The sequence below is a fragment of the Chiloscyllium punctatum genome, chromosome 1 (assembly GCF_047496795.1).
Source record: "Chiloscyllium punctatum isolate Juve2018m chromosome 1, sChiPun1.3, whole genome shotgun sequence".
NCBI lineage: Eukaryota > Metazoa > Chordata > Chondrichthyes > Orectolobiformes > Hemiscylliidae > Chiloscyllium > Chiloscyllium punctatum.
The window spans coordinates 91,053,245-91,067,645 of NC_092739.1; the positions used below are offsets into that span (position 1 = coordinate 91,053,245).

A 14,401-nucleotide genomic window follows, 5' to 3' on the forward strand; every position below is an offset into this window, starting at 1 on the left:
CCCTGCTGAAACTTCAATCAACTGGCTAGGCTCATTCCTCAGTACAAGATAACACAATCACAGCAGAGTTCAAACTCTTCTGATCATATCCTGATTAATACCAAATCAGATACCTTATCAATTAGGTCACATGGCTATTTAAACCTTTTATGTATTTAAAAAAAGGGCAATTTATTAGCTAGTTTACTCTAATATTCATCTTTTCCTGACCTTAATGCTTTTTTAAATTGTCCTATACAGATTTTTAAAGGTTTCCCACTAATCTTCACTACATTGTATGCTTTTTCTTTTAGTTCTATACAGTCCCTGATTTTCCTTGTTGATGTTTGACTCATTCTCCCTTTCGTATATTTCTTCTTCCTTGGGATGAATTCTACTGTGCTTCCCGAATTGCCAGCAAATTCTCCTGTCATTATAGAGGTTTACAAAATTATGAGGGCATGGATATGGTAAATAGGCAAAGTCTTTTCCCTGGGGTCAGGGAGTCTAGACCTAGAGGGCATAGGTTTAGGATGAGAGGGGAAAGATATAAAAGAGACCTACGGGACAACCTTTCACACAGAGGGTGGTACGTGTATGGAATGAGCTGCCAGAGGAAGTGGTGGAGGCTGGTACAATTGCAACATTTAAGAGGCATTTGGATGGGTCTATGAATATGAAGGGTTTGGAGGGATATGGGCCAGGTGCTAGTAGGTGGGACTAGATTGGGTTTGGGTACCTGGTCGGCATGACAGGTTGAACCGAAAGGTCTGTTTCCATGCTGTACGTCTCTATGACTCCATAATCCCTTCCAATCAAAAGCAAGACCAGAACTTGCTGGAAAAACTCAGCAGATCTGGCAGCATCTGTGGAGGGAAAGCAGAGTTAATGTTTTGGATCCAGTGACTCTTCTTCAGAACTGATGGTCCCCGGGGAATAGGGTGGTATTTATGCAGAAAGTGGGGTCGGGGTTGGGGAAGGAGTAAACGGTAGGTGGACATAGAGCCCAAAGAGAGGGGAAGAAGAGTTGGACCCAGAAAGGAGTGGGTAAAAGTCAGCCTTGGAGAATGAACAGCTGCTGAATCAACTCTGGCCAGCTCCTCCCTCTCATGTCTTTGTAGTTATCTGAAATAAATCCACAGAGGCCAATATCCCATCAAGTCACTGTTTATTTACACATGGAAATTCCTTAACACTGATGCAGCTCCCTCAAAGCCAGCTCTCAGAGTGACAGAATGTCTTGACACTTTTTATCTGTTAGTCAGGACTCCCTGATTGGGGCTGTTAATCCGGTCCAATCAGGGAACTCATATTCTATGAGGTCCACCTGACTGACCTCGTTACAATCACTACATTATCTTTACTCAATTATAATAGTTATTTCTGATTCATGCTTCTACCTCTCAAATAACAGGTGAAGCCCAGCATATTATGGTCACTGCCCCTAGGGGTTGATTCATCTTCAGCTCCCTAATCAAGTCTGCCTCATTACAGATCACATAACCCCAGAATTGCCTGTTCCCTAGTGGGCTCTACCACAAACTGCTGTTGCTGCAGTAGCAAAAAAAAGCATCTCATAGACATTTCACAACTTCTTTTTCTTGGGTCCCAACACCAACCTGATTTTCCCAGTCCACCTGCATGTTGAAGTCCCCCATGATTACTATAATACATGTAATACTCTGTAGTGCTTTTTTTCTACATATTTTCTATCTCCTCATTTATTTTCTGCCTCTACTACCAGAAAGCCTGTACATGACTCCCGTCAGGGTCTTTTTCCCTTTCAGTTCCTTAGTTCCACCGACACAGATTCTTCACTTCCTGATTCTATATCACTTCTTGCTATCAGTTTGATTTAATTTTATACTAACAAGACAACCCAACTTCCACCCTCCTCCCCCCCCCCCCATTCCGCCCTCCTGCCTGTCCTTTTAATAGGATGTGTATCCTTGGATGTTTAGCCCCCAGACCGGATCTCCTTACAGCCATGTCTCTGTGATATCCACAACATCATACCCGCCAATTTCAATCTGTGCTACAAACTCAGTTATCTTGTTTGACATACAGAGGAAACTCAATTATCCAAAGGACACGGGCGGAGATTATTTCGTTCAGTTAATCGAGTGCCGAATAATCGATGCCGGATAACATAGCGATCTTATTTGGATGATCCGAAGTTCAGGTAATCGATTGCCAGATAATCGTGGTTCCTCTGTACTGTGTGCATTTAAGTACAACACCTGCATTGACCGCCCCCTTGCCATTGTTGTCCTTTATTTGTTGTGACTGAAGTTAGATTCCTGATTCTTTCAACATGCTCTGTCCTATTACTTGTTTTAAAAACTTCAACAACCTTTTCTGGGCCTACCTACTCTACCAATTTAACTAGTTTAAATTGATGGTGACCCTCAATTTATCTTCATTTGCATCATAAGTTATTCTATTTTATTCCAAATGCTTCATGCATTAAAATGCAAAGCCTATTATTGGATTTTTCAACACTTTAATGCTTGATACAATATGACATTCACATATTCTGTTACTTCCTTTCACTTTCTGGTAACATCAACCTCATCACCAATCCTATTTTCTACTTTATCTTTGAATTTATCATTTTCCATGCGACTGAACCCAACCCCCACTGTTTAGTTTAAAGTCCTCTGAGATGTAGCTCTAATGACATGTCCTACAGGCATCTATAAGACATTGTGGGCCATTAGCAACAACAGAATTATATTTCACTATAACTTGTACTGTCAGACCCAACAAATCTTTCATTCTACCATTACTAACAAGACAGGGCACCAACCTAGGCTTAAAGAAGCAGTGCAGAATTACATGTCAGTAACAGCACTTGGAGCAAATAAAGATGAAGATTATTATAACATTTCTGTACACAATGGATGCAGTATGCTATCGGCAGAGCTAAGTCATTGCACAAACAAATCAGATCAAAGCTCTATAGTTCTGCCACAGCTGGTCATGAATAATTGTGGACAACTAGTGGAGGAGGACACCACACAACGCCTGCATTCTACATGATAATAGAGAGCTGCATAAGTACAAAAGAAAATGTTGAAGCATTTTACAAACACCTACAGCCAGAAACCCCAATCCATCCCCTTGACTCTCATATCAAAGTTGTCCCTTTCTAGCCAATTTGATTTCCTTTATATGAAATAAAGAATGAGGCACTACATTATCTAGTTGTGCTGTTAAAGACTTGTGCTCTGGATCGAGGTGTGCTCCAGCTTTTAAATGACAAAGTGAAAAAATAGCTGAAAATGTGTTGCTGGAAAAGCGCAGCAGGTCAGGCAGCATCCAAGGAACAGGATGCTGCCTGACCTGCTGCGCTTTTCCAGCAACACATTTTCAGCTCTGATCTCCAGCATCTGCAGTCCTCACTTTCTCCTCAAAGTGAAAAAATACCCAGGTATATTCCCAAAAAAATTCAGGTCAAATCCAACTACCAATCCATCAGTCAACCTCAATCATCAACTGTTGCACACAGTGACATCAAGGGATAGTTACTCAACAATAACCTACTTGAGCAGCCTTGATCCAAACAAGAAAAAAGGGAACTGAATTCCAGAGATAAGTTCACAGTGGCCACCCTTGATAGCATGGCAGTACGTGACTGAGTGATATAAGTGATATCAAGGGATCCAAATAAAATCAAATTCAATGTGAATCAAAGGGAAAACTTGTACTTAGCATAAAAAAAACACAACTTTGGTGGTCGGAAGTCAATTAGGTCAGTTCCAGAAAACTGATATGCAGAAGTTCCTCAGGATAATGTCATAAACCTATCATCCTTAGTCACTTCATTGATTAACTTCCCTTCAGCATTAGTCAGAAGTGGAGATATTCGCTGATGGCTACACAATATTCAGTTCCATTCTCAAGTCCTCAGATATGAATACATTCCCGGATGCAGCAAGACCTAGACAACATTCTGGCTTGGGCTGATTGCAACAAGATGTATTGCAACAATTGGCCAAACCATTTCCAACATCACCTTCCAAACCCCAATTCTATCACCTGGAAGGTTAAGGCACATGGCAACACAACCTCTCGATGTTACATACCATCTTGATTTGGAATATATTGTTATTCGTTCTTCATCAGTGGGTTGAAATACTAGAGCTCACTATCAAATAATAGTCGGAGTACTTACATCATATGATCTGCATTGGTCCAAGGTGGTGCTTCAAAGATATCTTACAGTCATAGAGAGGTAGAGCATGGAAACAGATCCTTTGGTCGAACTCATCCATGCCGACCAGAAATCCTAAATTAATCTAGTCCCACTTGCCAGCACTTGGCCCATATCCCTTTAAAACCCTCCCTATTCATATACCCATCCAGATGCCTTTTAAATGTTGGAATTGTACCAGCCTCCACCACTTCCTCTGGGCAGCTCATTCCATACACTCACCACCCTCTACGTGAAAAAGTTGCCCTTTAGGTCATTTTAAAATCTTTCCTCTCATCTTTAACCTATATCCTATAGTTCTGGACTCCATGACCCCAGGGGAAAGATCTTGTCTATTTCCCCTATCCATTCACCTCATGATTTTATAAACTTCTATGTGGTCACCCTTCAGCCTCTGACATCCAGGGAAAACAGCCTCAGCCAATTCAGCCTCTCCATATAGCTCAAACTGTCCAACCCTGGCAACTGGCAAAACTTTTCTAAACACTCTCAAGTTTCACAACATCCTTCAGATAAGAGGGAGACTAGAGTTGCATGCAATATTCCAAAAGTGGCCTAACCAATGTCCTGTACAGTTGCAACATGACCTCCCAACTCCTATACTGTGACCAATAAAGGAAAGCATACCAAATGCCTTCTTCACTATCTTATCTACCTGTGACTCTACTTTTAAGGAATTATGGACCTGCACTCCAAGACCTCTGGGTTCAGGACCTTACCATTAAGCGTATAAGTCCTGCTCTGATTTGCCTTTCCAAAATGCAGCACCTCACATTTATCTAAACTAAACTCCATCTGCCACTCCTCAGTCTATTGGCCCATCTGATCAAGATTCCGTTGTAATCTGAGGTAACCTTCTTCACTGTCCACTACACCTCCAATTTTGATGTCATCTGCAAACTTACTAACTGTGCCTCCTACGTTCATATCCAAATCATTTATATAAATGATAAAAAGTAGTGGACCCAGCACTGATCCTTGTGGCACTCCACTGGTCACAAGCCTCCAGTCTGAAAAACAACCCTCCACCACCACCCTCTGTCTTCTACCTTTGAGCCAGTTCTATATCCAAATGGCTAATTCTCCCTGTATTCCATGAGATCTAACCTTACTAACCAGTCTCCCATGGGGAACCTTGTCAAATGCCTTACTGAAGTCCATATAGATCATGTCCACTGCTTTGCCCTCATCAATCCTCTTTGTTATTTCTTCTAAAAAACTCAATCAAATTAGTGAGACATGAATTCCCACGCACAAAGCCATGTTGACTATCCCGCATCAGTCCTTGCCTTTCTAAATACATGTAAATCCTGTCACTCAGGATTCTCTCCAACAACATGCCCACCAACGATGTCTGGTTCATCGGTCTATAGAGCCCTGGCTTTTCCTTACCATCTTTCTTCAATAGTGGCATCATGCTAGCCAACCCCCCCAGTCTTCTGACACCTCACCTGGACTATCAATGATACAAGTACCTCAGCAAAGCGCCCAGCAATCACATACCTAGCTGCCCACAGAATTCTAGGGTATACCTGATCAGGTCCTGGGCATTTATCCACCATTATGTGTGTTAAGATATCCAGCACCTCCTCCTCTGTAATATGGACTTTTTTCAAGATGCCACCGTCTATTTTCCCACATTCTGTATCTTCCAAGTCCTTCTCCACAGTCAACACTGATGCAAAATACTCCTTTAGTATCTCCTCCATCTCCTGTGGTTCCACACACAGGCCGCCTTGCGGATCTTTGAAGGGCTCTATTCTCTCCCTAGTTACCCTTTTGCCCTTAATGTATTTATAAAGTCCCTTTGGATTCTCCTTAATGGGCTTTTTGCCCCATTTCTCTCTTATGTATACTCCTACTGTCTTCTAGAGATTCACTCAATCTCTGCTATCTATACTTGACATATGCTTCCTTCTTTTTCTTGACCAAAACCTCAACTTCTCTAGTCATCCAGCAATCCCCACATCTACCAGCCTTGCCTTTCACCTTAACAGGAACGTACCTGTATTAAAAGATAATCAAAACCTGTCAGCCTTGTTCGCAATATACTCATCCCCCAAATGATTAAAAAATCAAATCAATGTTGTACATCCTACATAACAACACTTGAAATGTATTATGGTTACAGAAAGTATTATAGTTGCAAAAAGGACATTTGAGGACAGTATTAAGGTTGCAGATAGGACGTTTCAGAACTCATCTACTGAGCTAGTAAGGGCTGAGATTAGAAACAGGAAAGGAGAGGTTATCCTGTTCAGAGTTTTCTACTGGCCTCTGACGACTTCAAGAGATGTAGAGGATGGGAGAGCAAAGATAATCCCCGAATGGAGCGAGAGTGACAGGGTAGTTGTTATGGGGGCTTTAACTTTCCAAATATTGACTGGGAATACAATAGTTCAAGTACTTTAGATTGATCAGTTTTTGTCCAATGTGTGCAGGAAGGTTTCCTGACACAGTATGTAGACAGGCCAACAAGGGGCGAGGCCACATTAGATTTGATACTGGGTAATGAACCCGGCCAGGTATTAGATTTGGAGGTAGGTGAGCACTTTGGAGATAGTGACCACAATTCAGTTATTTTTACTTCAGTGATGGAAAGGGATAGGTATGCAATGCAGGACAAGAGTTATAGCTGGGGGAAAGGCAATTATGATGCGATTAGGCAAGATTTAGGATGCATAGGATGGGGAAAGAAACTGCAGGGGATGGGCACAATTGAAATGTGAAACTTATTCAAGGACCAGCTACTGCATGTCCTTGATAAGTATGTACTTGTCAGGCAGGGAGGAAGGTGTCGAGTGTGGGAGTCATGGTTTACTAAAGAAGTTGAATCTCTTGTCAAGAGGAAGAAGGCAGCTTATGTTAGGATGAGATGGGAAGGCTCAGTTACAGCACTTGAGAGTCACAAGTTAGCCAGGAAAGACCGAAAAAGAGCACTAAGAGCCAGGAGGAGACATGAGAAGTCACTGGCAGAAAGGATTAAAGAAAACCCTAAGGCTTTCTAAACGTATATCAGGAATAAAAGAATGATTACAGTAAGGTTAAGGCCAATCAAGGAGAGTAGTGGGAAGTTGTGCTTGGAGTCAGAAGAGATAGGGGAAGTGCTAAATGAATACTTTTCATCAGTATTCACACTAGAAAAAGACAGCGTGGCCAAGGAAGATACTGAGATACAGGCTACTACTAGATGGGATTGAGGTTCACAAGGAGGAGGTGTTAGCAATTCTGGAAAATGTGAAAATAGATAAGTCCCCAGGGCCAGATGGGATTTATCCTAGAATTCTCTGGGAAGCCAGGGAGGAGATCGCTGAGTTTTTGGCTTTGATCTTTATGTCGTCATTGTCTATAGGAATAGTACCGGAAGACTGGAGGATAGCAAATGTTGTTTCCTTGTTCAAGAAGGGGAGTAGAGACAACCCTGGAAATTATAGACCATTGAGCCTTACTTTGGTTGTGGGTAAAGTGTTGGAAAGAATTAGAGCAGATAGGATTTATAATCATCTAGAAAAGATAAGTTGATTAGGGATAGTCAACATGGTGTTGTGAAGGGCAGGTCATGCCTCACAAACTGTACTGAGTTCTTTGAGAAGGTGACCAAACAGGTGGACGAGGGTAAAGCAGTTTATATGGATTTCAGTAAGGCGTTTGGTAAGGGGTTCCCCATGGTAGGCTATTGCACAAAATATGAAGACATGGGATTGAGGGTTATTTAGCGGTTTGGATCAGAAATTGGCTAGCTGAAAGAAGTCAGAGGGTGGTGGTTGGTGGGAAATGTTCATCCTGGAGGTCAGTTACTACTGGTGTACCGCAAAGATCTATTTTGGATCCACTGTCATTTATCATTTTTATAAATGACCCGAATGAAGGCATAGAAGGGTGAGTTAGTATATTTGTGGATGACACTAAGGTTGGTAGACTTGTGGATAGTGACAAAGGATGTTGTTGGTTACAGAGGGACATAGGTAAGCTGTAGAGCTGGGCTGAGAGGTGACAAATGGAGTTTAATGTGGAAAAGTGTGAGGTGATTCACTTTGGATGGAGTAACATGAATGCAGAGTACTGGGCTCACGTTTAGATTCTTGGTAGTGTAGATGAGCAGAGAGATCTTGGTGTCCATGTACAGAGGAACCTCGATTATACGAACGAGATGCACGGGCACTATTTCGTTCAGATAATCAATTATTCGGTTAATTGAATCAATGCCTTTCCTCTGGGGCTCGGAGTTTTTAAAGTCTGCTCTCCGTTCAGGAAATGAGGCAGCAGCACACAGCATCCAACACTGCCGCCCGCCCCCCAGCCCCATCCAACACTGCCCCCCGTCCGCCCACAACATCGCCCCCCCCGCCCGCATCCACCCCCAAAACCCATACAACACTGCCCCCGTCTACCTCCAACACCGCCCTCCGCCTGCCCCCACCCCCAAACCCCGTACAATACCCCCCCGCCTTCCCCACCCCAAACCCCGTACAACACCGCCCCCGCCAGCCCCCAACATCACCCCCCCGCCCATCCCCAACACTGCCCCCGCCCACCCCAACATCACACCGCCCAGCCCCTTCACTGCCCCCGCCTGCCCCTTCACTGCCCCCACCTGCCCCCACACCCAAATCCCGTACAACACCGCCCCCGCCTGCCCCCAACATTGCCCCCGCCCAGCCCCAACTCCGACCCAGCAAGCCCCATCACCCCCTGCCTACCCCCACTCCCAAACCCTGTACAACACCGACCCCCGCCCCCAACATCACCCCCAGCCCGCTACCAACATTGCCCCCCGCCTGCCCCCAACATCACCCCCAAACCCAAATCCCGTACAACACCGGCCCCGCCCGCCCCAACATGGCCCCCCCCCGCCCCACCCCCAAACCCTATACCCACCGCCCCTGCCCAGCCCCAACATCACCCCCTGCCCAGCCCCAACACCGCCCCCGTCCGCCCCTAACATCGCCCCCCCCAACACCGCCTCCCGCCAGCCCCAACATTAGCCCCCAAACCCCGGACAACTCTGCCCCCGCCCGCCCCCAGCATCGCCCCCGCCCGCCCACATCCCCAAACTCGTACAACGCCCCCGCTCGCCCCCAACATCGCGCCCCCCAGCCCCAACATCACCTCCCGCCCGCCCCCAACATCGCCCCCCGCCCGCCCCAACATCGCCCCCCCCCACCCGTCCCCACTCCCAAACCCCGTACAACACCGCCCCTGCCCGTCCCCAACATCGCCCGCTACCAACATTGCCCCCTGCCTGCCCCCAACATCACCCCCGCCCCCCACCCCCAAAATCCGTAGAACAACGCCCCAGCCCGCCCCCCCAGTCCCAACATTGCCCCCAACACTGCCCCTGCCTGCCCGCCCCCAACATCGCCCCCTGCCAACCCATGACATCACCCCCCCGCCCGCCCGCCCCCAACACTGCCCCCACTTCCAAACCCAGTACAACACCGCCCCCTGTCTGCCCCCAACACCGCCCCCTGCCTGCCCCCATCACCGCCTCCGCCTGCCTCCCCTCCAAACCCTGTACAACACCGCCCTACGCCCTCTCCCAATACCGTTCCCCGTCCACTCCCGACTCCGCCTCTCCCGGCCGGATAATCTGATTTTCGGATAACTGGTATTCGGATAATTGAGGTTCCTCTGTACATAGATCCCCAAAAGTTGCCACCCAGGTTGATTGGGTTGTTAAGAAGGTATAAGGCATGTTAGCTTTTATTGGTAGAGGGACTGAGTTTTGAAATCATGAGATCATGCTGCAGCTGTACAAAACTCTGATGCGGCCACACTTGGGATATTGTGTACTGTTCTAGTCACTGCATGATAGGAAGGATGTGGAAGCTTTGGAAAGGTCCAGAGGAGATTTACTCGGATGTTGCCTGGTATGCAGGGAAAGTCCTACGAGGAAAGGTTGAGGGACTTGAGGCTGATTTTGTTAGAGAAGAAGGTTGAAAGGTGACTTAATTGAAACATTTAAGATAATCAGAGGGTTAGATAGGTGGAGAGTGACAGCCTTTTTCCTCGGATGGCCATGGCTAGTACGAGGGGACATAGCTTTGAGGGGTGATAGATACAGGACAGATGTCAGAGATACTTTCTTTACTCAGAGTAGTAAAGGTGTGGAATGCACTGTCTGCAACAGTCGTAGACTCACCAACATTAAGGGCATTTCAATGGTCATTGGATAGGCATATGGACGTGAATGGAATAGTGTAGGTTAGATAGGCTTCAGATTGGTATGACAGGTTGGTGCAACATTGAAGGCTGAAGGGCCTGTACTGTGTTGTATTGTTCTATGTTTCTTATTGGCTGTTAATCACTTTAAGATAAACTGAGGTTTGAGAGTGCCATGTAATTTTTCTGTTTTTTCATTACTAGCTCAAGTTCAATTCCCTTTCCTGTTGCACACTCAGGTTAGACCTTGAACTCTGCTTTTACCCTGTATGAATGTGAATTGCTGCAATTAGCTATCTCTGTAATATTTTCAATCTGTACGTTTACCTTTCCATTCTACTGCCAACACTGCCTTTATTACTGATTTCTCAGATTAGTTAATGCAAAACTCTCTCACACCCATACAGCCACTGTCAAGCATCATTGGGCTCCCTGTCTGTTACCATTTTCAGATCTTCATCTTCAAAGCCCTAAAGTCTCTTAGCACCTGATTTCAGTGATCTTTCACTGTAGTTTCCCTCTAACTCCAAACTGCTGTTTATGCTTTCTTCCATGATTTAGACCTGAACATTCAGTTACTATATCCATGCATTTTGAAATTATGCATTGCTTCCATAAAAATATTACTTGCCCATGTGTGTTTTTACCCTGATCTGCCTTAACTGTTTCCTATCTTTGCACAGCATCTCTCTCACTTGTAAAACATTGTTATGGTACAAAGAACAATCAGGAGTGCTTCCAACATAATAATAGACTTTTGATGTATACAAGAAATATGAGCAGGAAGTGGTCATATAGCCTCAGTAGATAACTTTGCCATTCAATAAGATCCTGGTTGATCTTTGACCTCAATTCCTCTTTCTCACCCTCTCCTCATATCCCTCTGTTCCCTGGTACAGACAAATCAGTAGTTAAACAAAATCTTTTAAAAAGCATCTTTGAAACTGAGTCATTTAATTTTTTTTAAAATAAGCCTTTGTTGAGTTCATTAATATTTACATGTTTTCATCAGTTGAGATATTTTGTAGGTTTTACTTAAAGTTAAAGGATATTACACAATTCATTAGATTTGTCCAATACTCCATGACAACAATATTTGTCATGTCATAGCGGGATTGTTGGGTGAGTTCTGAAAGGGCCTGTGTGGGTCTACACTTACCTTCAATTTGGAGACGGAAGCTCCCTGGGAAAATGAAACTCTGTTTTAATCTTTCAATTTGTAAAAGTAGTAGCAGCCAATGCTTGGGGATGCAGCCGTGGTCAGTACATTTCATGTAATAATGATGCCGACATTGAAGAATTCACAAATGTGACAGAATTCGTGTACTTCTATTGAGTGGCAGTATGTAATCAATTAATAGGAAATAATGAGGTTACTGAGCCCTCTCCAATGATTTATTTTCCCTTCATTCTCTAAGGATTTCTCTCTGTAACCATCAATGTTCTGACACTAGCACAGTATGAGGCACAAATTACCATGGTTATACTGAATAACAGCTCTAATTAGCTCATTATAGGAAGGCCACAGGTCATTGCCTCAGAGCTTGCCATCATAAAAAGAATGTTATTTGTTCTTTTCTAGTTGAATCACAAAATGAAATGATCCCAAGATAAAGTTAATAGTATATTATAAATGATTTTTAACTGTACTCCAAAAAAAGTGCTTTTAGACAGTTCCTTTTGTCTCAGGTAAAATTATTATAAATGGTCTCTGAAGCATAGAGAATAAATGAATGCAACGTGTTGTGGAATTCTACTGAGGCTAAAGAAAAAATGCACAGGTGCTTGCTCCAGCCTGTCGACTTTATATTTTATGCCCAGTTGATCCAGTGTTCTGGGGTTACCAATGTAGATAAATCTTAGCAATTTTCAACTTGATGGGTAAAAATGAAATAATATGGGTTTTGCTAAAAGAAAAACATGGTGCATAACAAAGTTGAATTAAAAAAAGCCCGACACATTCTTTCGGATCCACCACAAACTCTACAAAACCACTCCTCTCCTTAGGTTGAACCAGGCTATTCAATGCCTTGACATCATATTGTATCATCTTGAACCCAAGCTGACCTTCATGTCATCAATAAGATTGCATATTTGTGTTTCCATGGCCCTACTTCAACTCATCTGCTGCTGAAACACTCAACATTGCCTTAGTTACCAATACACTCGACTATTCCACCTAATCTTAACTCCTAGCTTCCATCCTCCACAAAACAAATCTGCTGACTCAATATTCTATTCATACTGCTAACCTGCAAATCCCTTTCAAATTCCTCCCCATTCCTCCTTATCTTTAATCTTCTTTGGAGCTACCACCCTCAGGTAAACCAGTGCTGGTCTGATTCCACCCTCTTGAGCATCCCTGAGTCCATTCTATCAGCTGCCTCTGCCATGACTCTCCCACACACTAACCCGCCCAGTCAACCTTCCTCTAAAGATGCCCCCTGCTTGTACTTTTCTCTAGTTTCTCTCCAATCTCCTCCTATGTATTCTCTGAGTTTCTCTTGTCCAACAGACTGACTTCCTGTTCTCTTGGTCCACCTCGCACTAAACTGCTGACTATCCAATTCCTCCGGACCCCACATTAGCTGATTTTTGTTAATGGTTCATCAGATTTGCCCCACTCCTTTAAATCTGTTGTCATCACCCTCTCCTCAAAAAGTTCAAGCTGGTTTCTGTCCCTTACATAGCACTAAAACGTTTTTTTTAATCAAGGTTGTAAATGATAACTGTGCATTTTTGACCACAGTAATTATCCCTCCTTTGCAACTTGTCTGTCACTTTTTACATGTGTGAGCACATCAATTCCCTCCAATTGTAACAAAAGCATCACACAATACTTCTTTACCCATTCCCAGGTTACCACCTCTCATGTCTTTCAAAGATCTGTCTTTAGTTCTCTCCTATTTCTCATCTATATACTACACCTCCGTGACGTCATCAGAAAGCAGAGCATTAGTTCCACATGTATGTTGATGACACCCAGTTCTATTTCCTTAATGCTTCTTTTGACTCCTCTATTGTTGCTAACTTAGCAGGCTGCTTATCTGACATTCAGCATTGACTGAACAGATACTTCCTCCAGTTAAATATTGGGAAGACTGAGGCCATTGCTTTTGTCCATTCTTCAAACACCATTCCTTTGCTACTGCTCCAATCATCAAAGGTCTAAAACAAAATCCATACACTGGGAAATCTTGATTTCAAGATGAGCTTCTGATGACATATTTCTGCCAACACAGTGTGTCAGTGGTTGGCACTGCTGCCTCACAGAGCCGGGGTTTGGGTGTTCCAATTTCCTCCCATAGATCAAAGATGTGCAGGTCAGATGGATTAGGCATGGGAAATACAGGATTACAGGGATGGGGTAGGTCTGGGTGGGATGGTCTTCAGAGAGTTGGTGTGGACTTGATAGGGCAAATGGCCTGCTTCCACACTGTAGGGATTCTATGATTCTCTGATATATTGTGAATAGTTGGAGTCCTAGTACTAATCTCTGCAGTATCCCACGAGTAACTGCCTGCCAAAAGGACTCTTTCATTCCTACTCTGACTCCTGCCTGCCAACCAATTTTCTATCCCTCTCAATATATGACCCCCAATCCCATGTGCTTTAGTAACGGTAAGGCAAAGGAAATTATAAAATGTTTACATTAGTGAGGGTCACATTAAATTTTTATTCCTTAACTTTTGAAGTATAAAACTTCAAAAATTGGTTCTAAATAGTGGTTAAAGCTTAAGTAATTGTTTGCAAATATCTGAAGTACTGAAATATTGTCTTACCTCCCAAGACTCTGAACAATCTCCTGCAGCTAGGTAACGGCCACTTTGCACAGCTTGCTTTTTGGAAGTTTTGCCTTCTGGCTAAATACTCCTCAGAGAATAAACTTTTCATGGTGTTATTCAACTCTGTAAAGCAGAGAAGAATAAACGAAATTAAAAGTTGCTGGTAATGATTAGTTAGGTACATGTAAATGTCAATCTCTGAAGTAGTCAGTGTTAATTAAAATGTCACACAGAGTCCTGAGCCTCAAATGTGTTGCTG

The 14,401-nt window shown here is 43.8% G+C and overlaps 1 protein-coding gene across 4 annotated transcripts in view; it reads right to left on the minus strand.

Annotated features, from left to right (window-relative positions):
* rnf180a (ring finger protein 180a) overlaps positions 1–14,401 on the minus strand; it is a 146,810-nt gene that overhangs the window by 23,148 nt on the left and 109,261 nt on the right. For 3 of the 4 annotated variants that reach the window (XM_072570886.1, XM_072570872.1, XM_072570876.1), the window contains one exon: positions 14,140–14,265. The exons of the other annotated variant lie outside the window; for it this stretch is intronic. In XM_072570886.1, coding sequence (XP_072426987.1) covers positions 14,140–14,265 — 126 coding nt within the window. The remainder of the gene's footprint in view (positions 1–14,139; positions 14,266–14,401) is intronic. 4 annotated transcript variants of the gene reach the window in all.